The 22,786-nt window shown below is 41.0% G+C and overlaps 1 protein-coding gene across 1 annotated transcript; it reads left to right on the top strand.

The window, feature by feature from the left end:
- The first annotated feature begins 250 nt into the window (after positions 1-250).
- Positions 251-19,029, top strand: ctss2.1 (cathepsin S, ortholog2, tandem duplicate 1). The gene is made up of 8 exons (XM_083988898.1): positions 251-296; positions 3,575-3,702; positions 4,269-4,391; positions 7,545-7,697; positions 9,774-9,998; positions 16,274-16,439; positions 16,853-16,955; positions 18,002-19,029. Exons 1-8 carry the CDS (start codon positions 278-280, stop codon positions 18,099-18,101), a joined length of 1,017 nt encoding a protein of 338 aa, XP_083845024.1. The 5' UTR covers positions 251-277; the 3' UTR covers positions 18,102-19,029.
- The last annotated feature ends 3,757 nt before the right edge of the window (positions 19,030-22,786 follow it).

The raw sequence follows: 22,786 nt of genomic DNA, 5'->3' as shown, positions 1-22,786 counted from the left end.
CTCTCCAAATCTTAACTATTATTCTTCATTTAATTTCTAGGTCTTTCAGCCATTAAAATAAGTTTGATTTTTTTTTTTTAATTATTTCTAATTTATTCCGTCATATATTCAGTTTCACATTGACTTCAGGTGATCAGTGTATAGCACATGGTCGCGGTCGAGTCTCAGGTCTCTGAAGAGGAAGAAGAAGTGACTCAGATTCATCATGTGACTTTTATTTCTACATAAATATGAAGCAGGAAAACACAGCGTCAGTGGTTTGATCACAGACGCAGCGATGAGTCCGACTAAACGAGGCAAGTTCAAACTTTTCTAAAGCAAAATTAAAACTTTTAATTAACAAATTATCCTCCGCATTTATAAATATGAAGAGTTTTATTACAGGAGGGTGCGTCGGTTACAAGTTTTAACGAGCTTTGGCTTTTACTTTCGTTTTTGGTGTTTTTCAAACAGAGTCCTTTGTGTTCAGTCCGCAGGTGTTGGTGTCAAATGAAACTGTAATATAAAACTAAAACTGTAACTATGGAGGTTTATACTAACTTTTATGTGTATTTTATTTTATTCCCTGTGCTGTGATATACACACACATGCTGTGATTAAAACAAACATTAGGCCTGTTATGACTCTTTATCTTATTATTCCTGATGATAATTGGTAATACAAACAAAAATGACTAATCAAGTTAATTTAATAAGTTGAAATATTCAGTATAAATACATAAAGGTTCATGTGTCAGGTGAGTGAAGTTGATAACTGGGAGCTTCAATAACAAACAGGCCCTTTACCTGTTGATTTAAAGACATAAATATGACTTAATTGTCTAATTATTGAAGTTGTTGAGTTCATCATCGTCCTCCAGCTGTTCAAGGGGAAGTTAACATCTGTATTGACACCTGGATTTTTAGATTTTATTCACTTGTCGACTGTTAAAGACGCCTCTGATGTGTTATTAATGGCACCTTCCTCCATTACAGCAGCGTTAAAGACTGAACTCATGTCGCTGCCCCTTTTCACCACTTTCACTTCTGGTCTTGTGACTGCTGCTTTGTCTCATTTGTAGATTTGTGTTCGGTTCAGTAGTTCTTGAATTTTCAGGAAATGAAACTTCCTGACGTCTTAAACATTAGTATGATGATGATTAAACATAAGAGAGGTAGAAGAGGCGTTGTGCTCTGTCAGTGGAACATGAAGCAACACCAGCATTAACCACAGCTTCAGAAATAACTGCAGTGTTAAAACAGCATTGTCACCCACCACAGCTGGACAGAATGTTGTTGTATATAAGACTCTATTAGATCTAGTTGTGGCCTATTGATATAATAATAATAATACATTTTATTTATAAGCGCTTTTCCAGAAGCTCAAAGACACTTTACATACAATAAATTCATATAAATGCAGTTAAAAGCAGCAAAGACAGTATAAAACATAGAAAACAATATAAAACACACACAGAAATTATGTATTAAAAGCTGATTTAAAAAGGTGTGGTTCAGTTTTACCTGAAACTTATCAATCATTATTATTAATCAACTCTTTTGATGGGTTCAGGTTTTGGGAAGTTTTACATTTTGCAGATTTGAATGTTGTTGAGTTGCTGCTCCGTTTTTCTCTTTGGGACGATTTAATCTGATTTCATAATAGGCTACATTATATAAATGTGGGTCAGATAAAAGCAGATCAATGATAATATTGAATAATTTCTCATCTTTTCTGAATCCTAAAGCTCATGTTTGACCCCATTTGTTTGGATGTGATGATGATACAGATTATTTATTAACCTCTTAAAGATTAATCCATTACATTCACTGGTTTGGTTTGACAAGCAATGTTTATTACATTTAGATTAGATTATGTTTCCAAACTGATCATTTAGTCCTGTACCCTAGGTATTTCACAACCTAACACGTTAATATTTAATGAAAACACAATAACATTAAGGTTTACAATCACAAATATTTCAGGTTTTTACATTTTGTGTTGTTGTTTTTTCCCTACCAGTGTTTTTTACCGTCAGACGATAGTTCCTCATACTTGTGCTTTGAGTTGCACAAACACAAACCACAAACTATAGGGTACTTGTGCTTTAAGCTGCCAGGGACAGATGTTGTTGGCACTGCACACTATTACTAACATGTTCAAATTCAGCTTCATTTTTATTTCTGCAATATGATGCTCTTTTTTCTCACAGTTTTCTCAAAAGAGTGTTTGTTTCGTGCTGTTTCTTTTCTAAACTGACAGTGTGATGTCAAAATTGTGTCATTGTTGTGCCACAGCCTGTGACAAGTTGGACCAAGAAACATACCTGAGACAAACCACTTCCTGCTCTTGCAGCAGCACTTCACGGCTGCACGGGAATACATTCTGTTTTTATTTCCTGATGCAAGCACCTGTCTTATTGTTACAGCTACAAGTATTTGTCAGTTGTAGCGAGTCTGACTTTTCCTCGGAGACTTTTGACCAATGAATGTTCGTGTCCACATGTTTGACTCGCTGTTTTACTAACCACTCTTGCAAAAAATGTTGTTTGTTTATCTAGAGAAACATGACTTTATTGACTTCTGTGCCATGTTTATACTTTAATATCTTCAAAATTAAAAAAAAAAGTCACCCTTAACTCGTTCTTTTCTGGTAACATGGCAATGCTTAGCACTGGAGCCAAATTTTAGTGCAGCAAAACGTCGAGTAAAAAGTAAAGTTATGAAATCATCGCAACAAAAAAGTAGAAAACTTGTCAAATAGTTAGTAGTTAGTATATTAACCCTGCTGCAAGTGTGCGAGTAGCCAAAGCTAGCCACCTGAAGTTAAAATCAGCTGATGCATGACATTTTCATTTTGCAGAGAACATTAAATCTATGTAAATTCGCATTAAACTTGTTGCATTGGGTTTCTGCTTTGCAAATAGACTGAATTGATGTTTATATTGAGTTAAAGTAAAGAAAGCAAAGAGATATGGCAATTTTGCAAAGCACATTTTCATGCACAGCAGTCTTTCAGTGGGCTTAACAGAAATAAAAGAAGCATCATAATAAAGGCACAATAAGAAAACAGTAAAAGCAATGTTTATAAAACAGGATAGATAAAAACTAATCAAAGTGCAGGATTAAAGGTTAGATAAAGAGAGGTGAGTTTTACAACCAAAAGGTTAATTGTGCTATAGAAATAAATGTGACCTTATATGACCTAACGCCTCCTTTGCCTTTCCGACAGCATTGAACGTGATCTCTGAACTCGTTTTCTTCTGACTAATCTTTGTAGTGGAGCTGCAGGTTTTGTGCGTGTGGTTTTGTACGAAGTGACAAACTCGGCGTCGGAGGATCGGTTGACGGTTTCTGCAAAGCCGATTCTTTTTTTTGTTTTGTTTTAGCGTCTTTGCTGATGAACACGCAGCTGTGCTCATCAAAGGTCAAACACACATCCTGTCCTCTCATGTGGTTCATGTCTGACTGTGTGTGTGTGTGTGTGTGTGTGTGTGTGTGTGTGTGTGTGTGTGTGTGTGTGTGTGTGTGTGTGTGTGTGTGTGTGTGTGTGTGTGTGTGTGTGTGTGTGTGTGTGTGTGTGTGTGTGTTCACAGGCCTGATGTTGTTGGGGAGCCTGCTGCTCATCTCCCTGTGTGCCCGGGAGGCGGCCATGTTTGACAGCAGACTGGACGCCCACTGGGAGCTGTGGAAGAAGACGCACGGGAAGACGTATCAAGACGAGGTAACACTTTAACATTTATTGACTATATCATTAAAATACACTGTAAAAAAAAAACTCTCTTACTTCTTCCAGTTAAAGGGACAACGAGGAGTTTCTATTTGGTTATAAAAAAGTCTCACGTTAATGTGGATGAATCTACGTTACCACTTGTTAATGGGCCCATTTTCGATAAATATATGGTTTTGTCTCTATCGTTATTTTGTTATTATTAGTGGTGGTGGAAATGCTGGTCGAGCCGACCAGCGTTTCTTCACTTTCGGTTTCGTGGCGAGTCATGAGAATAACGCCGCCGAATCGCCATTTATGGTCGGGACTACGACGGTATGTGATCGTCTTCGAACCTCTGACTTTAATTCTTGATGAATGAAAACATGAGTCTGTCTTGCGCCGGTCAAAGAATTTCACGGTGCGCGTGGAGGCTCATAAATGTAGTGTGAAAACGCTTCGCTTTTCCAAAACTCCTCATTGTCCCTTTAAAATACACTGTAAAAAAAACCCTCTCTTACTTCTTCCAGTTAAAACTAGTCACATGTTGATGCGTTCTTTCTTCTTGCTCTTGTGTTGAGGATGAGGATTTGCGGCGCAGGAGACTGTGGGAGGAGAACCTGATGCTCATCACCACACACAACCTGGAGGCCTCGATGGGGATTCACTCCTACGATCTGAGCATGAACTTCATGGGAGACCTGGTGAGACGCTCGCACCACAGATTAATTCATTTTATTGATTTGTCTACTCTAAACTTTGAAACTCAACTTTTAATCTTTTTAATCAAGGGTTGTCAGCTTTGTTATAATTAAAATACATACTAATTGATCTGGGGACTTGAGATGTTAAAGAGTAAAGTTGGAGTTCTGCATTTTAAATCACAAAAACTGACAATAAATATTCAATAAAGCACACAAAGTAAAAAGTAAATCCACAGCTTGAAACAATCTTCTAAACTTAATGTTTTCAACCTGTTTAAGTTAGTTACTGTAGTTATTAGAAGTTCTTGGACCTGCAGCATCCATCTGTGTTTTAGAGTTTTATTATTGAGTTTTAACTACTACAACTTTCCTGTTATGGTTCAGTCTCACTCTGCCCTCACAGTGTTTGCTGCAGGTGATCAGCTGTTTATCTTTTTAAGCAAATAAAATGCTTAAAAAACCCAAACTGTGCACGAACACAGGAACATTTAGCAGCTAAAGAGACGGATGTTTCTGTCAAGAGGTGGTGGAGACCAAACACAGAGTTTAAAGAGCGAAAACACATGATGTTGTGTTACTCTGACTAAAACAACTTTTTAGGCTTTTTAAAGGGATAGTTCACCCAAAATTGAAATTTGGGAGAAGTTTCAGTGTCCTCCGTGGCTTCTCTGAGTTACAGGGGGTCTCGGCATAGCAGTGCATGTCCATGTAACGATTGCAAATGGATACCAACTGTCTTCGTAACAAAAAGACTTTAAAAAAAATTAATAAAAAAGAATTTAATTTTTTTCGGAACAATTTCGCATTTCGGGGCTTCAATACAAGTCGGACATTACATACGAGCAGCATGGAGGTATTTGGATGTTTTTTGGTGTGTCTTTTTGTTACGAAGACAGTTGGTATCCATTTGCAACCGTTATATGGACATGCACTGCTACGCCGAGACCCCCTGTAACTCAGAGAAGCCACGGAGGACTCTGAAACTTCTCCCAGCCCTTAGTCCACATGAGGGTGAGTAGATAATGAGTGAAATTTCAATTTTGGGTGAACTATCCCTTTAAATACGGGATTTTTTTAAATACATACAGTACATGTGAGGAATTGACTTAGTGAATACCTCAATCAGACACTAAATGTCCTCGGTACTTAACAGTCACCACATCCTGGGCTTTTACTTTGAAATCAAACAAAATGTGCGACCGAAGAAGAAGAGGAAGACAATAACAAAAAGTAAACAGCACATCCAGTTAAATGAGCTAATGTATAATCGTAACTGAGCCGTCACTCACCAGATATTCAGCTCCCAGTTGTTCCTCGCTGCTCTGAAACTGCTCAGTGAGTAAATACGAAACTGTCTGCAGCTGCAGGTCTGCAAAAAAACAAAAAACAAAAACAAAAAAACACTTGGTGATGATGTGTCAGGGCTGAATCCAGGTCAGTTTAATCTTATTGATGCAGCAACTTGAATCTTAACCTACATATCTCAAGGCAATTTACATTTTTAGGTCCAGATTTTATAATAGAGAGAAAACCAACAGAGAGACGATAAGGAGAGACAGGGAGAAGTTTCCAAAACACGGTAACCGATCCCATCTGAGAAGCTGGAGATGGATGAAGCTGTTCAGAAACAAACAACAGAAAAAAAAACTCAACGTACAGAATAATGATAAATTAAATTACAGCGACTTTGTTTAAAACCTGGGGAGTGGATTTATCTTTCGTCAAACTTTTATAAAATAAAACGTTTCTTGTAATGATTTGATTTTCTGCTTCCAGCTCCACCTCTGATAAAAAACTCACTACGATGCTTTTAAAAAAAAAAATGTGCACACACACATGTGGCCAATAGCCTGCAGTGTGTTCCGTGTCTGACTTAATGAGCGACCAAATCACCAGATACATTAACCATGTGCTGCCCGGGTTGTGTTTTTTAAACCACAGTCTGTCTGTGTCGGACTGAACTAAAGTTTACTTCGGTTCAATGAGCATCATTCGCGAGAAACAAAGAAACATGGCTGATTCCTGAGAACTAAAGGGATGTCAAAACAACGAAGTGACTGTTTATCTGTTATGAATTTTATCTGTGGCTCATAAAAGTTTTATATTGTAGTTATAAAACCAAACATCATGCAGCTGTTATCATTTTACAGGTTTATTTTTATGCTATTGTTCCTTCTACATTAAAAAAAAGTCAAATTTAAAGCTGCATTAAGTTGAGTTTTGTTGAAATCATCAGTAGAAGCAACAGCTTTCATATAAAAATTACATTTGTATTCATTATTAACATATAAACATGAAGAGTGGAGTTTTCATGTGATTAAATTATACACACTACAGCAGCTTGGTGCTAGTTGAAGAGAAAAGATCAAACTTTGAGGATGTTTTAAGATCAAAACAGCGGAAAAACTAAATAAAAGTAATTAGTTTATGACCGAGCTTTTCAGAATAAAAGCCCATCACAAATAAATTATTCAATCAAATGAAAAAAAAAATCAACAATTTTATTTTTAAAGCACATTTCATGCGACAAGCGCAAACTCAATGTGCTTTCACAAAAACAAAACAACATTACAGCTCGTAAAATACGTATAAAAAAACAATAAGAAGAAAATGTTGCAGATTAAAAACTAAACTAAAAAACTTGTTAGGATAGAGGGAAATATTGCAAATTAAAAAACAACAACAATTAAAAACTAAAAGCTGGTGAAAAAAGAAACGTTTTTAGTCTGCTTTTAAAAGAATATACTGTTGTAGCAAAACATCCTGTAGGACAGTGTTAATTTTATCTATTTTTCAATTTAGGTTTAGTCTAGTCTTGTGTCAAATGCCCTTATTAGTTTCAGTACAAATTTAGTCAACCATATTACTTTTTTTGTTTAGTCATATTAGTCAAAGAAAAGTCTTGGCATTTTAATCTACTTTTAGTCAAAGAAATAAAGAATATATTTTGTCTAGTCACAAAATTAACACTGCTGTAGGAAAGTGAGAGAGTGTAAAAAAAAAAAAAGACATTATAGCTTGTAGCTTATTTATTCTGACAGTCTCAGTCTTCAGTGTTAAATCCTCTGATTTCCTGTTTAATGATTATTATGGGTCATTTGATTGTGACATCACGGATGTTTTTTTTTTTTTCTTTACTTCCTCTCCTCTCAGACTCAGGAGGAAATCCTTCAGTCCTTTGCCGGGCTCACTCCTCCCACCGGCATCCAGAGGGCGCCATCTCGCTTCGAGGGGGCGACGGGCGCCGACGTACCAGACACAGTGGACTGGAGAGCTCAGGGTTACGTCACCAAGGTCAAGATGCAGGTAAAGAAACTAACAAACAGTCTATCTGGTTCTGTTTCCTTCATATCAGCTCTATATCTTCGTGCCACAGTGATGCAATCTGAAACTTTCCACAGACCGTGTGTCCAGTCGCCCACATTTCATCCTGTTCCTTATTTGTCGAGTTGTCAAATGTGCAAACAGGAAGTCGTCACCACAGCAGCAAAACTGTTATGAAAGATTTTTGCCACATCCACAGTGACAGACACGCATTAACTCCATATATTTATATGCTGTATATGTAAATCAATGTTAAAACAGTGGATTTGAGATATAACTGGCCCCAAATATCCACTGAAAATCATTCATATTGTCTAATTATTATAATATTCTACTCCTTTGTTCATACAGTTTGTCCTTCATAATAATATTAATGATAGATAATTAAAAAAAAGAGATTACAAAGTATTTCACCAGGGTAAAACTTCAAGACTAACAACAAACAGCAGACGAATAAACCAAAAAATAAAAATAAAAACTTGAAAAAGGTTTAAAAAATAATAAAATGTTTGATACTGATACTGAAGCTTTGATGCATTAGATTAGAATTTTTTTGTTCTGATTTGACCTTCGTATTTTCTGCAGCACTTTATTTTTGCACGCTGCCCTCATTTATCATTCATTCATCAATTTATTCTAATAAGTGGAGGTCCAGGTGAGGTAAGAGGATTAGATACATAAATAATAGTAAAAAAAAAAAAAAAAAAACTAAACACAGGAATAGAAATAAACAACAAAAACTAAACAATTTATGAAGTAGAAGAAGAATAGAGTATAAGAATTTAAAGCAGAAGTGAGTGATATATTTGTGTTAATATAAGTCTTAAATAGTTATATCTTCCGACAGCAATCACTTACATAGAGTGTTTGGACCGAAACACGGGTCTCTCAGTCCCTCTGCTCTGCTCTGAGCCGAGGAGAAAACATTTATCGTATCCTACAGTTTTTATCCAATGAGGAGAGAGAACGGCATGCAGGGCTGTGTGTGCAGCCAAGGGACGCCGTGAATGTGGCGACGCAGGGACGAGGACTGTTATGGTGCGTTCAAGGAAACTCGTAACTCCTGTTTTTCCGACCTGTGAAGTTGTATCAGTTCGATCTGGTACGAGTTCACAGGTCGGAAGTTACGAGTGGCCGTTATAGTGACTTTCACAGGTAAAACAGGTCGGAAAAACACGAGTGGGTTGCCTGAAACGCTACAAAGTCTTAAGTTGTGACAAGCTGTAATTTACGATTTCAAAAGCCTGCCTGGAACGCATCATTAGCGAAAACGACCGGATCGCTTACTTCTGCTTTAAATGAATCTATGAACCAGAAAAACAAAGGAGAAGAAATATTTTTTTAATTTTACTAGTTTTATCTTTTAACAAATACATTATATAATTGCTGTCACTATCTATTTCATCCACAAAGCTGTTCAGTTGCACAGTTGTGATGAAATTAAATGAGCTCTTTGCTGGGTTTGAGGTTAAAACGGACCAACAAACTGCTGCTGCCAACTCTCTCTCTGTAAACTGTATTTTAAAGAAGTCACAAAAAATCACAAATAAGAAAAATAAGTGCAGCACTCGCCGACTGAACTTATTAGGAGCTTGTGTTGTGTAGATGAAGTTCGTTCGCACACACACACATACACACACACACACACACACACACACACACACATACACACACGTATTGATTCTGGCATTCCTTCTGTTCTGTGCAACATGTTGAATGTAATTGACAAACAGGAAGTGTGTGTGTGGAGTCGTTTAACCTCTCACACACACTCTGCTGGACCCTCCTCCGTCTTTACGCTCTCGTCTCGTGCTGCCAAGTGAGGAAGATAAAATAATAAATAAATAATAGGAGGCACGAGACGTTTATAATATTTCCGTTTGATGTAACGCTGCAGCTGCAGAAATAAAACTGTTGGGTTTGAATATTTCAGTCAGTGTTGATTTAAAGTCCATCCACTGAACCGTCGCTGTACTGAAGGGTTATGGGAAATACTATATTATTAAACAAATCTTTAGCGTTGTGTAGCTACATGATGTCTCGTCTGTTTGATTCCAGGGTGCCTGTGGCTCCTGCTGGGCCTTCAGCGCTGCCGGGGCCCTCGAGGGCCAGCTGGCCAAGAAGACGGGGAACCTGGTGGACCTGAGCCCCCAGAACCTGGTGGACTGCTCCAGCAAATACGGAAACATGGGCTGCAACGGCGGCTACATACACAAAGCCTTCCAGTACGTCATCGACAACCAGGGCATCGACTCCGACGCGGCCTACCCCTACGCAGGAAAGGTGAGTCCAGAAACTCTGAGGAGACACTGATGGAGATATGACAGGAAATTAAAAACATGAAATCAGAAGTTGCATGCAGACTTTACACTTCCCTCAACCATGATGTTTATGATGATGTTTAAATCATCATCATACTGAGCAAGAAATTAAAATAGTTATAGGGGATAGTTCACCCAAAATTCAACTTTCTCACCCTCATGTCGACTAAGGGCTGGGAGAAGTTTCAGAGAACTCCGTGGCTTCTCTGAGTTACAGCGGGGCTCCATGCAGCACTGCATGTCCATATGACGGTTGAGAACGGACACCACTTTGCTTCGTCCAAAAAGACACACCAAAAAACATCCAAATACCTCCATACTGCTCGTCTGTAATGTCCCTCTTGTATTGAAGCCCCAACATGAGAAATTGTTCCGAAAAAAATTAAATAAATCTGCATTTTAAGCTTGTTTGTAGCGGAAGCTCCCAGCACTGCTCTTCCTGGTCCGTCCAAATCTCGCGCTACAAACAAGCTTAAAATATAGACTTATTCAATTTTTTTCAGAACAATTTCTCATGTTGGGGCTTCAATACAAGAGGGACATTACAGACGAGCACTATGGAGGTATTTGGATGTTTTTTGGTGTGTCTTTTTGGACATGAGCTCCGTTCGCTACCGTCATATGGACATGCAGGGCTGCACGGACTCTGAAACTTCTCCCAGCCCTTAGTCCACATGAGGATGAGTAGATAATGAGTGAAATTTGAATTTTTGGTGAACTATCCCTTTAAGTCATAAAAACATCTAAACAGAGAGAAGTTAAATAGTTCTTTGTCCCAAACATTAAAATGTCACAGTGATGTTTTTATGACTGTAACTGAGGTGTACAAAGATGTAAATATCCTTCAAACAGAAAAAAACTTTAGTTGTTGATGATCTGACGACTCTGGTGCAGTGGATTATGGGTAAATTCAAACCTTTTTTTTCCCTTCCAAAAAACAACAACGAAGGAGTAAGACAAAGAAGAATTTATTTATCTTTTTTCTTTATTTCTTTTCTTTTCTTTCTTTTTTCTTTTCTTTTCTTTCATGTATTTATTTGGGGGGTTTTGGGGTCATTTTTTAATTTTTGATTAAAATTGTTATTACAATTTTTTATAAAATTTCCTTAAATTTCTATTATTTTACATTTGATTTTATTGATTTCTTTTTTAATTTTTATTTATTTATTTTTTCTTTAGTTTTCAATGTTTGTGATTTAATTTAGTTTTATTTTAACTTATATGTTTCTTTTTTTTTTGGTTGTTTTATTCAATTTATTTTTGATCTGTTATTATTATATAAAATATTGTATTTATTCATTTATTTATTGTATATTTTTTATATAAATCATTATTCTTTTTCATACCATCTTTCTTCCTCTCTCTTGGTTACCCATGTTAGGGCTGGACGATTAATCGAATTTTGATCGTGATTACGATTTTGGCTTCTCACGATCATAAAAACACTGTAATCGAAGAAAAACGATTATTTTTTTGTCTATTGGTGTTTTATTCTGAAAAACACACATGCGCGCTTCCGCCCCCGCGCCTGCACTGCACTCCTCTCTCAGTTAATGCTGTGGACAAGTCCACTCGTGTGTTGACTGCGGCGTTTAAAAATCAGCGCCAGTGAAGAGAGAGCAGCGGCCACCGCTCAGGACGAATGAACGGGAAATAATCATTTAAAACACTCGCTCGTCTCCTCAAAGCGGCCGCACAACAACAACCCTCCTCCTCTTCTTCTTCTTCCTCCTCCTCCTCCTCCTCCCCCGGCCCGTAGGCTACATGTGCATATGTTTACAAAGCTGGCAAGGAAGCAATCTGTAGAGCAGCGGATAACGTTATACGATGTTACGACGTGTATTTGTGTAGTTTAATCTGTCATAAACAAGAGATCACTTATGGGGCGCGTCAAAAAAAAAAAGAAGAAAAAAGTTATGGGGTGCGTTTGTGACGAGAGCTGGGACAGCGCAGCGGGGCGGAGGCTCTGATCTTCCCAGGTTGGATTTCATCCCAGAGACGCAATAAGCGACACACACGGAAGCAGAGAGCCTCCATTCTCCCTCTTAATAAGTTAAACCATGACAATTACTCCAAATCTGTTTATTCAAGGTAAAAATGTAGAAAAGTTAAGCTAAACATCCTGTATAGTTTCTGCTGCTGGATCATAAAACTTAAAAAAGAAAGTTTTAAATTAATTTTGAATAAATATTAAAAATTATAAACTTAAAAACCTTAAACACACATTGGCACTGTTTATTTAAGGTAATAATGTAGCATGGTCAAGCTATAAATCGATAGATAAATCCCCCCCCCCCCCCCCCCAATAATCGTGTAAATAATCGTGATTTCAATATTGACCAAAATAATCGTGATTATGATTTTTGCAATAATCGTCCAGCCCTAACCCATGTGTATTTGAACCAGCAGCCGTCCTCATACTTTCTTTAACTTGAACATTGTGTGATTGTTATGGAGGAGTCAGTTTCCTCCCCACAGACGGAGGAGGGTGAGTCGAGGACAGAGCTCCGATTGTTTCCTGCTTTTATGAAGCCGTTATTTCCCAGTTCTCAAGAAAATTAAAAACAAAATGTTCTTTTTTTTAAGTGCAAACATGTCGGGGATCCAGGCGCAAAACAAACAGGTTTACAGTTAACAAATTCCTGTTTGAGTCAACAATGTGGGTGTAGGAAACAGCAACAAGAAGTTAAGTCCAACCCCTTCGGGCTGTAGACAGCAACGCTCTCCTCGACTTGTCTGTGGTCGGCTGTTAATGTCTCTTTGGAGCAACAATAAATTAATCGGAGCGGACAACGTGTTTGTCCTCCAGGCTTCATCTGTTTCGCTGCTGTTGGTGTTTGTGTGGAGGAGGAGGAGGAGGAGGAGGAGGATGAGGAGGGCAGTTCTCAGCCTGCAGCCTCGCGGAGGTGTCGTGGCTCTTAATTCAACCCAAAAGGAAATAAAAACTCTCTGTGATGTGAAACGTTTCTAAATGAGCGCATGCAGCGACTGAAATCCACCTCCTGCCTCCTCACACCTGCCAAGAGAGCGGGTAAATATATCTCTGTTGTTGCAATGTCGGTGAGATCACACCTGCAGAAGGGCGTTAAGGCCCCGCCCTCCCCCAAGCACAAACTATAAAATAAGCAGCATTTGTTTATTTAGGGCTCCTGGTGGTCATGGGGGCTTCAGAGCAGTTTAACCGCAAAAAACAAGAAAGTTTTTCTGATCAGAAGCCTTTTAACCTTCCTCTGGTGTTTGCAAGTTTTAAATGCATAGAAGTACCACATAAATTTGTTTATAGAATCAAGACTTTTTGACTTTGTCAGGAACCTCTATTTAAACAAAATAAAACAACTTTTTTTTTCACAAAGTTCTAAAATGCTCTGGTGAAAATTGTTACATTTGTGGTGTTCGGGTCAATTTTGACCCGGTTATAACGATAAGAACAATATCCATCCATCCATCCATTGTCCGCCGCATTATCCGGAGTCGGGTCGCGGGGGCAGCAGTCGGAGCAGGGATCCCCAGACTTCCCTCTCCCCGGACACTTCCTCCAGCTCTTCCGGGGGGACCCCAAGGCGTTCCCAGGCCAGCCGGGTGACGTAGTCACTCCAGCGTGTCCTGGGTCTTCCTCGGGGCCTCCTCCCGGTGGGACATGCCCGGAACACCTCGCGAGGGTGGCGTCCAGGGGGCATCCTATAAAGGTGCCCGAGCCACCTCAGCTGGCTCCTCTCGATGTGGAGGAGCAGCGGCTCTACTCCGAGCTCCTCCCGGGTGACAGAGCTCCTCACCCTATCTCTAAGGGAGCGCCCCGCCACCCTGCGGAGGAAACTCATTTCGGCCGCTTGTATCCGGGATCCCGTTCTTTCGGTCATGACCCAGAGTTCATGACCATAGGTGAGGGTGGGAACGTAGATCGACCAGTAAATCGAGAGCTTTGCCTTTCGGCTCAGCTCCTTCTTCACCATGACGGGCCGATACAATGACCGCATTACTGCGGCCGCCGCACCGATCCGCCTGTCAATCTCGCACTCCATTCTCCCCTCACTCGTGAACAAGACCCCAAGATACTTAAACTCCTCCACCTGAGGCAGGAACTCTCCCCCGACCTGGAGGGTGCAAGCCACCTTTTTCCGGTTGAGAACCATGGCCTCGGACTTAGAGGTGCTGATTCTCATCCCAGCTGCTTCACACTCGGCTGCAAACCGCCCCAGTGCATGCTGAAGGTCCTGGCTCGAGGGAGCCAACAAGACCACATCATCTGCAAAAAGCAGAGATGAAATCAAGTGGCTCCCGAACCGTACCCCCTCCGGCACTTGGCTGCACCTAGAAATTCTGTCCATGAAAATAATGAACAGAACCGGTGACAAAGGGCAGCCCTGCCGGAGTCCAACACGCACCGGTAACAGGTCTGACTTACTGCCGGCAATGCGAACCAAGCTCCTGCTCCGGTCATACAGGGACCGTACAGCCCTCAGCAGAGGGCCTCCGACCCCATACTCTCGGGATACAGGATGCCACGTGGGACACGGTCGAAAGCCTTCTCCAAGTCCACAAAACACATGTGGACTGGTTGGGCAAACTCCCATGCACCCTCGAGCACCCTGCGGAGGGTGTAGAGCTGGTCAAGTGTTCCACGGCCAGGACGAAAACTGCATTGTTCCTCCTGAATCCGAGGTTCGACTATCGGCCGAATTCTCCTCTCCAGCACCCTGGAATAGACTTTCCCTGGGAGGCTGAGGAGTGTGATCCCCCAGTAGTTGGAACACACCCTCCGGTCCCCCTTTTTGAAGAGAAGGACCACCACCCCGGTCTGCCAGTCCAGAAGCACTGTCCCCGACTGCCACGTGATGCTGCAGAGGCGTGTCAGCCACAACAGCCCCGCAACATCCAGAGACTTGAGGTACTCAGGGCGGATTTCATCCACCCCCGGTGCCTTGCCACTGAGGAGCTTCCGGACTACCTCAGTGACTTCAGCTTGAGTGATGAATGACTCAATCTCTGAATCCTCAGCCTCTGCTTCCTCGATGGAAGGCGTGTCAGTGGGATTGAGGAGATCCTCGAAGTATTCCTTCCACCGCCCGACGATATCCCCAGTCGAGGTCAACAGCTCCCCTCCTCCACTGTAAACAGTGTTGGCGGAGCACTGCTTCCCCCTCCTGAGGCGCCGGATGGTTTGCCAGAATTTCCTCGAGGCCGACCGGTAGTCCTCCTCCATGGCCTCCCCGAACTTTTCCCAGACCCGAGTTTTTGCTTCCGTGACCGTGATAGCCAGGCTCGGTGGGACTCCTTCTTCAGCTTGACGGCATCCCTTACTTCCGGTGTCCACCACCGGGTTCGGGGATTGCCGCCGCGACAGGCACCGGAGACCTTACAGCCACAGCTCCGGACGGCCGCGTCAACAATGGAAGTGGAGAACATGGTCCATTCGGACTCAATGTCTCCGGCCTTCCTCGGAATCCGGTCAAAGCTCTCCCGGAGGTGGGAGTAAGACCTTTCTGACAGGGGATTCTGCCAGACCTTCCCAGCAGACCCTCACGATACGCTTGGGTCTTCCAGGTCTGACCAGCTTCCTCCCCTGCCAGCGGATCCAACTCACCACCAGGTGGTGATCAGTTGACAGCTCAGCCCCTCTCTTCACCCGAGTGTCCAAGACATACGGCCGGAGGTCAGATGACACGACTACAAAATCGATCATTGACCTCCGGCCTAGGGTGTCCTGGTGCCACGTGCACTGATGGACACCCTTATGCTCGAACATGGTGTTCGTTATGGACACAGTCTGTCCATAAGAACAATAATTACAGTTAAAACTGAAATTATAAGTGCAAAACAAACCTTTTCATGGATAAGAAAGCCTAACAACATAACCAAGAGATGAGAAACAAATGAGATGGTAAATAATTGTTTTTAGTGTGTTTTACAGCTGATTGAAGACTCGGGTCAAAACTGACCCGAACACCAGAGATGGTAGCACAAAGCTGACAAGAGGAAGGTTCAATTGAAGCCAAGGGTCATACTGACAAAAAAAGGCCCAGGGGTCCACACCCAAAAATATTAAAACCAATATTTTCATGGATAAGGAAGCCTAACAACGTAACCAAGAGAAGAAAAACAAATTGGATGAAAAAAAAATTATGGAGTGTATTTTACAGCTGATTTAAGATACGGGTCAAAACTGACCCGAAACACCATAGATGGCAGTAAAAAGCTAACACAGTGCTGGGTGTGTGTGTGTGTGTCGTCTCTCTGCAGCAACAACCGTGTCGCTACAACCCCTCGTACCGCGCCGCCAACTGTTCCCAGTACAGCTTCCTGCCTGAGGGGAATGAGGAGGCCCTGAAAGAGGCAATCGCCACCATTGGACCCATTTCAGTGGCAATTGATGCCACAAGGCCCCGATTTACTTTCTACAGGAGCGGTGAGTTACACGTCACGCAGAGTTTCTCTCTGGAGCTCAGCTAATCAGCCAATCAGATGTGATTTCATAAATCAGAGTAGATTTCAGAATAAAAACACTCAGACAAACCAAATCCTACAAGTGCTGGATGGTGTCATTGGTGATTGCTTTGTTGTGACATCACAAAGTGACAGGAAGTCCTGACGGCTGGTTTTAAGGCTCAGTTTCTGAATACAGGCTGTGTGCATTTCTCTGTGGACTAAGGCTTTGATACTTTCACAGTATTAATATAGAACCTAGAGCTGCTTTATAATCACACTACACGTGGACATCTACCTTTATACTGTATGGAGCTTTAATACAAACATCTACCTTTATACTGTATGGAGCTTTAACACAAACATCTGTTTATGTTACCATCATCATTATTTCAGGAGTGTACAATGACCCAACCTGCAGCCAGAGAGTGAACCACGCTGTGTTGGCCATTGGCTATGGGACATTGGACGGACAAGACTACTGGCTGGTGAAGAACAGGTGAGACCTTTATATTGGCCGTCTGCTCTGTATCTCCATCAGGTCATATATAGATCCCATCCCATCGACTCTTTGGGAAATTGGTTTGTTGGTCAGTTTAGCTTTTACATACTATATACATGTATGTATATATGTATGTATATATACGTATGTACTGTAAGTGCTGGTATGTTCCTTCTACATTTACCCTCTGCTGAGTTGTTTGTGGAGGACAAAGAGGAAGTGAAATAGGGAAGTGGACAGTGTCAGCAAGTCAAAACCTAATGTTGGCTCCGGTTGGAGGTTTGGTTATTCTGCTGACGTGACTTCAGTGGTTCACTTAAAAAAAAAAAAAACCTTTACATGTCCTGCCTGCAAGACTGAGCCCACTCCGTTAATGCGTCACATGAACAAGTGGTTTCATTTGTCTGCAAGGAAAAACTGCCACAACTTCTCCATCTTCTTGTGGTGACGTCATTAGGACTTAAAAAGATCATTGTGTTCAGAACAGTTAAATATATATACAGTATATATGTATATATGTATGTCAGCCAACAGGTTTGGAAACACTGCCATAAAAATAAAGTACTTGGGTAATTTTAATGAATACATTTCCTCTGGTGCAAGAGAAACTGCAAGTTAATCACTTTCCGTAGTTTATTATGTTAATCAATCAGGAGAAAGGGTCCAGGTCCTTTTCTTTTTATAGATATATTTTTATAGATGTATTTTATGTGTCAGGTAACAGCAATTCAAACTTGTAATTGTCACATTATGGTTCAATTTTGGCAAACAAAGCAGTGAAATGAGTCTGAGCAAAACTGCAATTAAAAAAAGTGTTGTTTTTTTCATTAATATTGAAAAATATTGCATATGCTGGCAAATATTGCAATATCCGACATAAATATATATCGGAATATTGGTCCAGGTTCAGCAGAGTTACTGACATGGACAACATTTCAGGGCAGAGACATTTCCTGATAATTCAGCATCCCAGCAACATATTTTTTTAATTTAAATCTGAGCCTATTTTAATAATTTTGTTCGTGTCGTCTCTCTTCGTCCAGCTGGGGATCCACCTTCGGAGACCAGGGCTACATCCGGATGTCGCGCAACAAGAACAACCAGTGTGGCATCGCTGATTTCCCCTGCTATCCCATCATGTAGCTGCACAGCACAGAGACCTGGAGCCTCACTTCTTTCATCTATGTATAATATATTTTTCAACAGATTAATTTCATCATGAGAGTAATTTACTACAAAAGCGTAATACTAAAATTAAACACCAGCACTTTCTGGTGTTTTGTTGTAAACTTCTATCTTTAGGAGCATTTAAGATTTTTCTTTTCTACACGTCAGACCCACTTTGTTCGATAAGACTGTTGTCTATATGTGTAACTAATGTGTTTGTGTGTATGTTTGAATCTACAATAAAGCAACAGATGAACTTGTTACAGAGGCTCAGCCACAGTGATGCACACCAGGTTTTGATCAATATGTCCGTTTATTGATTGATAGAGGTCAGATCAGTTTTCTGCTTTCGATGCAGTGGAGTTGAAGATCTTATTTTTTTACACCAGCAGCTTCAGGTCTGTCTTTTTAAACCTGCCATAAAAACAGTCTGAGAGGATCCCATCCCATCGACTCTTGGGGAAATTGGTTTGTTGGTCAATTTAGCTTTTACATGTTACGACACAGAGAATGTCAAAATCAATATCGTCTGTGTCTCTAGTAAATATCTATATCCTGTGCTGAGCGCGTCGTACACCAGCTGCCTTTAGTCAGAAGAATAAAAAAAAACATTTTAGTCTGTTTTTATTTTCATAATGTTGAACTACTTAACCGCAAAGTCAAGAGCACTTTAAGAAGGATCGATAAAAACTATGGAAAATATGGGTTAATAAAAGTTCAGATACCTACTGAATATAAAGCTGCAGCTAGTGGTTTTAGCTTAGCATAAAGAACGAGGGGAACTGAAAGCTTCACCTAGTCCTGCATTGATGTGACATACAAGTTTGCTGTTTCAAGCCTTAATGCAGCTAGCTGAAAAAGACTTTGTGAGCGAGATAAAACAAATTAGCAAATGTTAAATTACTGCTGTAAAACACAAGAAAGTCGATAACGTAGGTGAATGATTGAAAGATTTACTGTTTAAAATATTAAAGTCATCTGCTAGACAAAAATAAAACTGGTCTTTCATTGAATTATTTTGTTTCATAATCTGAAACCCAGATTGCATTTAAATTTGTGGCAAATTACGTAGTATAAAAATTATAAAATATATAAAATGCTTGTGTCTGAAGTTAAGAAAATAAAAGCATGTTGAATATTTCATCATAGAGCTGAAAAGAAGCAGATACTGAACATTTACGGTGATTTTTGTGCTTTTTTTTTGGATATATATATAGTATACTATATAGTACTTGAATATTGGAGTTAGTTTTGGCCTTTAAAAGCCTCCATAGGTTCCCACTATGACCTCCAACAAGGTCAGAATAAAGTCAGCCGAGCACAGCGTTGGGTTACAAATGAGTCATTTTTATTTTTTTTAGTGCAACATCACAACAAACAATTTTCACATGAGGTATTCAAAGGGATTTTCTTCAGTTGTTGATACAAAATGTCCCACCATGATTGACGTTTAAAGTGTTGTGTATCATTTTTTTTTCTCTTTTTAAAGCCTTTGGTTGGTTAGCCACATTCATTAGTAAGTCTAACACATGGACAAGAAGAATGGCACGATAAAGCATGGTGGGTCGGGTCGGGGCCGAGGAAACTTTGACTCAAATATAATATTCCCCTCGGCTCGTCCCCGTTTAAAGCTTTTTGTATGGATTTCATCAATTCCTACTTACAACAGTGGGATCGAACAGTATCTCAACTACACTAAACATTTTGGAAAAAAGAGGGGTGGGAGGGGAGTGGCTTACAAATGTGGAAAAATAGCTTCTGTCTCCTCTGACCTTTGTGTTTTTATTTATTATTATTATTAGCTTTGGGATGTGTGTTTTGATTTTTGGGCTTTTTTTCTTCTGTCACAGCAAAGTCACATGATTCGAGTTTATTCGGAAAAACAAGGAATAGGCAACGTTGATTACAGCAAGATCCTCCTTGCTTGGATTGTCACCTCCTTTTTTTTTTTTTTTGGTCTTGAGAATGATTTTTGTTTATATATTATATACAGAGCAATGGATCAATGGGACACTCTAGCATACTGGACTCTTTATTATAAGCTTTGGCTGGACGGGGGCCACGCTCGGCGGCCCCTGTTACGGATTGATTCCAGCACATTTGGTTTGGAGTAAAAGGCATGAAGAAGAAGAAGTAGAAGAAGAAGAAGTAGAAGTAGAAGTAGAAGAGACGGATGGACAGACAAGATAGATAGATAGACAGACAGATAGACAGACACCCTGACAGGATGGATTCTTTGGTTAAGGAATATCTTTGCCACACAACATCTCACACAGTTGAGGTAGATGGGTAAAGTCTTCATGTACACACAGGGGGCAAGGGGAGGGGGTAAAAGGGGGGGTCAGGGAGGACAGATTGGGGACATTTGGGGGGAGGGGGGACTTCCATCTGAAGACACTGCCTCATGTCAGTTTCTCAGTTCCAGCTCAACATAATACTGTTTTATGCAACATAAATAATCAGCACGACGCGGAAAAAAAACCTCCGACTGGTGCTTCTTTTTTTTTTCTTTTCTTTTTTTGTGTTTGAATCCTCTGAGTGCTACGGTAGCTCTGATAGGGAACTGCTAAAACTACCCATGATACATAATGATTCAGCAGTTACCCATCAATCTTTGGTTGTTTTTTTTACTTTTTGGTTTAAATATTATCAAAAAAAAAATGTAAAAAAATCTTTTTTTTGTCTTTTTTTTTTACTTTCATTTTTTTTTTGGTGTGTGTGTAACTCTGAAAGAATATGTTAAGCTTTCAGTTCTGCTATTTCATTATTTACCCCTCAGGACCTGCTCTGCAACGGCCTCGGCTGCCAGCCTTGTTTCAGGGTCAAGTTTTCCAGAGGAGCCACTAGGGGGTGCCCCAGGCTAAAATGGCAATGCGGATCACCTGCAGCAGCCAAATGGATTCACTCCTCCCTCCCTTACTCTCCCTCCCTCCCTCCCCACTGTACAGAAAGGGAAGAGCTTCCCCCTGCTTGACACGGAGCAGAAGGTGGCTCAATGCAAAAAGCTCTGTCTCCATTTTGGGGCTCCCATTCGGAGAGACAAAGAGGAGAAACCTGAAAGGTGTCACCTCAGCTTTGATACAATGACAGCGGCGAGCAAGGGGTCGGCAGAGGAGCCTCCAAGCTCTTTTATTTTTCATTTTTCCCCTCTGTACAGACTCGAGTGCACGCCCCCCACCTTCGCTCTCAGCATGCTTACAATTGTTGCTCATTAAAGTTTAATTCAGCTCCATGCCCCACTACTCCAACACCTCCTGTTCCTCAAACAACCACCATCACCACCACCCCCGCCCTTCCCTTCCACCTCCACACACACACACACACACCACTACCACTATCCTCTTTCTGGATGATTCAGCCTCCTCTCTGATCTCCCCCCGCCCCCTTTGAATGCCCCCTAAAGCCCACAGGTCTGGCCAAGAGCGGACCCCAGACCAGATACCCAGAGAGGAGACGGGGATGAAAAAAGCCTCCCCTTTGAAGTCCGCGAAAAAGTCGATGGCCTCTTTCATGACCGCCCGTCTTTCAAGTGCACGCTGTGAAGGGGGCCCCGGCAATCCACCCCTTCCAACGTTAAAGACAGAGAAAGAGAGAGATAGAGAGAGAGAGGAAAAGAGACAGACAGACAGACAGACAGAAAGAGAGAGAGATAGAGAGAAAAAAAAGGAGAGGGTAGAGAAAACGACCAGGCTAGTCTCGCCACTCTTAGGCAGCATTTACAGACGGGTCAGACAATCAGATCGTGGGTGATTTCTCCTGATTTAGGTGTTTACCAGGCAAAACGACGGAAAATCAAAGCCACTTATGCCTGTGCAAGTTGCAGAAGGGGGGTAACCCGAAGAAGCTTATAGGATCTGGCACAGACGACGATCAGGAAAGAACCCAAAACCGACCGATGGACAAAAACCCTAAGGATCTTCAAAAGGCCTTGCGACAAGACGTGAAACAAACCGGAAAACCCTTCAAGGTCTCGGGACAAACTCCATAAACCTTGTGGCAAATTTAAAGATTCCTACAAGATGCGAAACAAACCGGAAGATCCTTCAAGGTCTTGGGACCAACTCCATGAACCTTGTGGCAAATTTAAAGATTCCTACTAGCCTAGAAATCTAGACGCACCCTAGCGGCAGCAAATATATTTGCTCCGTAGGTGGGTCTAGAAACGAGCCATAGGAACTTTTTGAGTCTCGAACACCGTTTGTGTTCACCAATCACAGCGCTCTATCTGTTTAGAGAGTTGTTGGGCGGGCTTAATTGGCTTGTCAGGCTAACGTCATCCTGCTCTTTGCTCTGATTGGTCGTAGCGCTACCCTATTGCGTGCAGAGGCAGTTTGAAAGACAGCCTTCATCCCGCCCCCTGGATTGAGCCGAGGTCTACCGGTCGTTGCCGGACTATACATGTTAATGATATAGTCTGGCTTGTCAGGCTAGATTCCTACACGATGCGAAACAAACCCAAAGAACCTTCAAGGTCTTGGGACAAACCCTACGACACCCTTGTGACAAAAAAGATCAAAGATTCCTGCAAGATGTTAAGCGAACCCTAAGACGCTTAGAGATCCAGGAACAAACCCTACAAGGCTAAGAGGCCACGCAACTTCATCAGAGATCTCCAGGATGGAGGAACGAAACCAGAGGGCCGATGCCTTCAGAACCTGAGG

This window comes from Trachurus trachurus, assembly GCF_905171665.1.
Source record: "Trachurus trachurus genome assembly, chromosome: 16".
In the NCBI taxonomy this organism is placed as follows: domain Eukaryota; kingdom Metazoa; phylum Chordata; class Actinopteri; order Carangiformes; family Carangidae; genus Trachurus; species Trachurus trachurus.
This window is presented reverse-complemented; position numbering and strand designations above follow the sequence as displayed.

Coding starts and splice junctions, on each gene's coding strand:
- ctss2.1 (XM_083988898.1), top strand. Junction 4,392..7,544: donor TGAACTTCATGGGAGACCTG/GTGAGACGCTCG, acceptor CTCTCCTCTCAG/ACTCAGGAGGAAATCCTTCA. Junction 9,999..16,273: donor CCTACCCCTACGCAGGAAAG/GTGAGTCCAGAA, acceptor GTCTCTCTGCAG/CAACAACCGTGTCGCTACAA.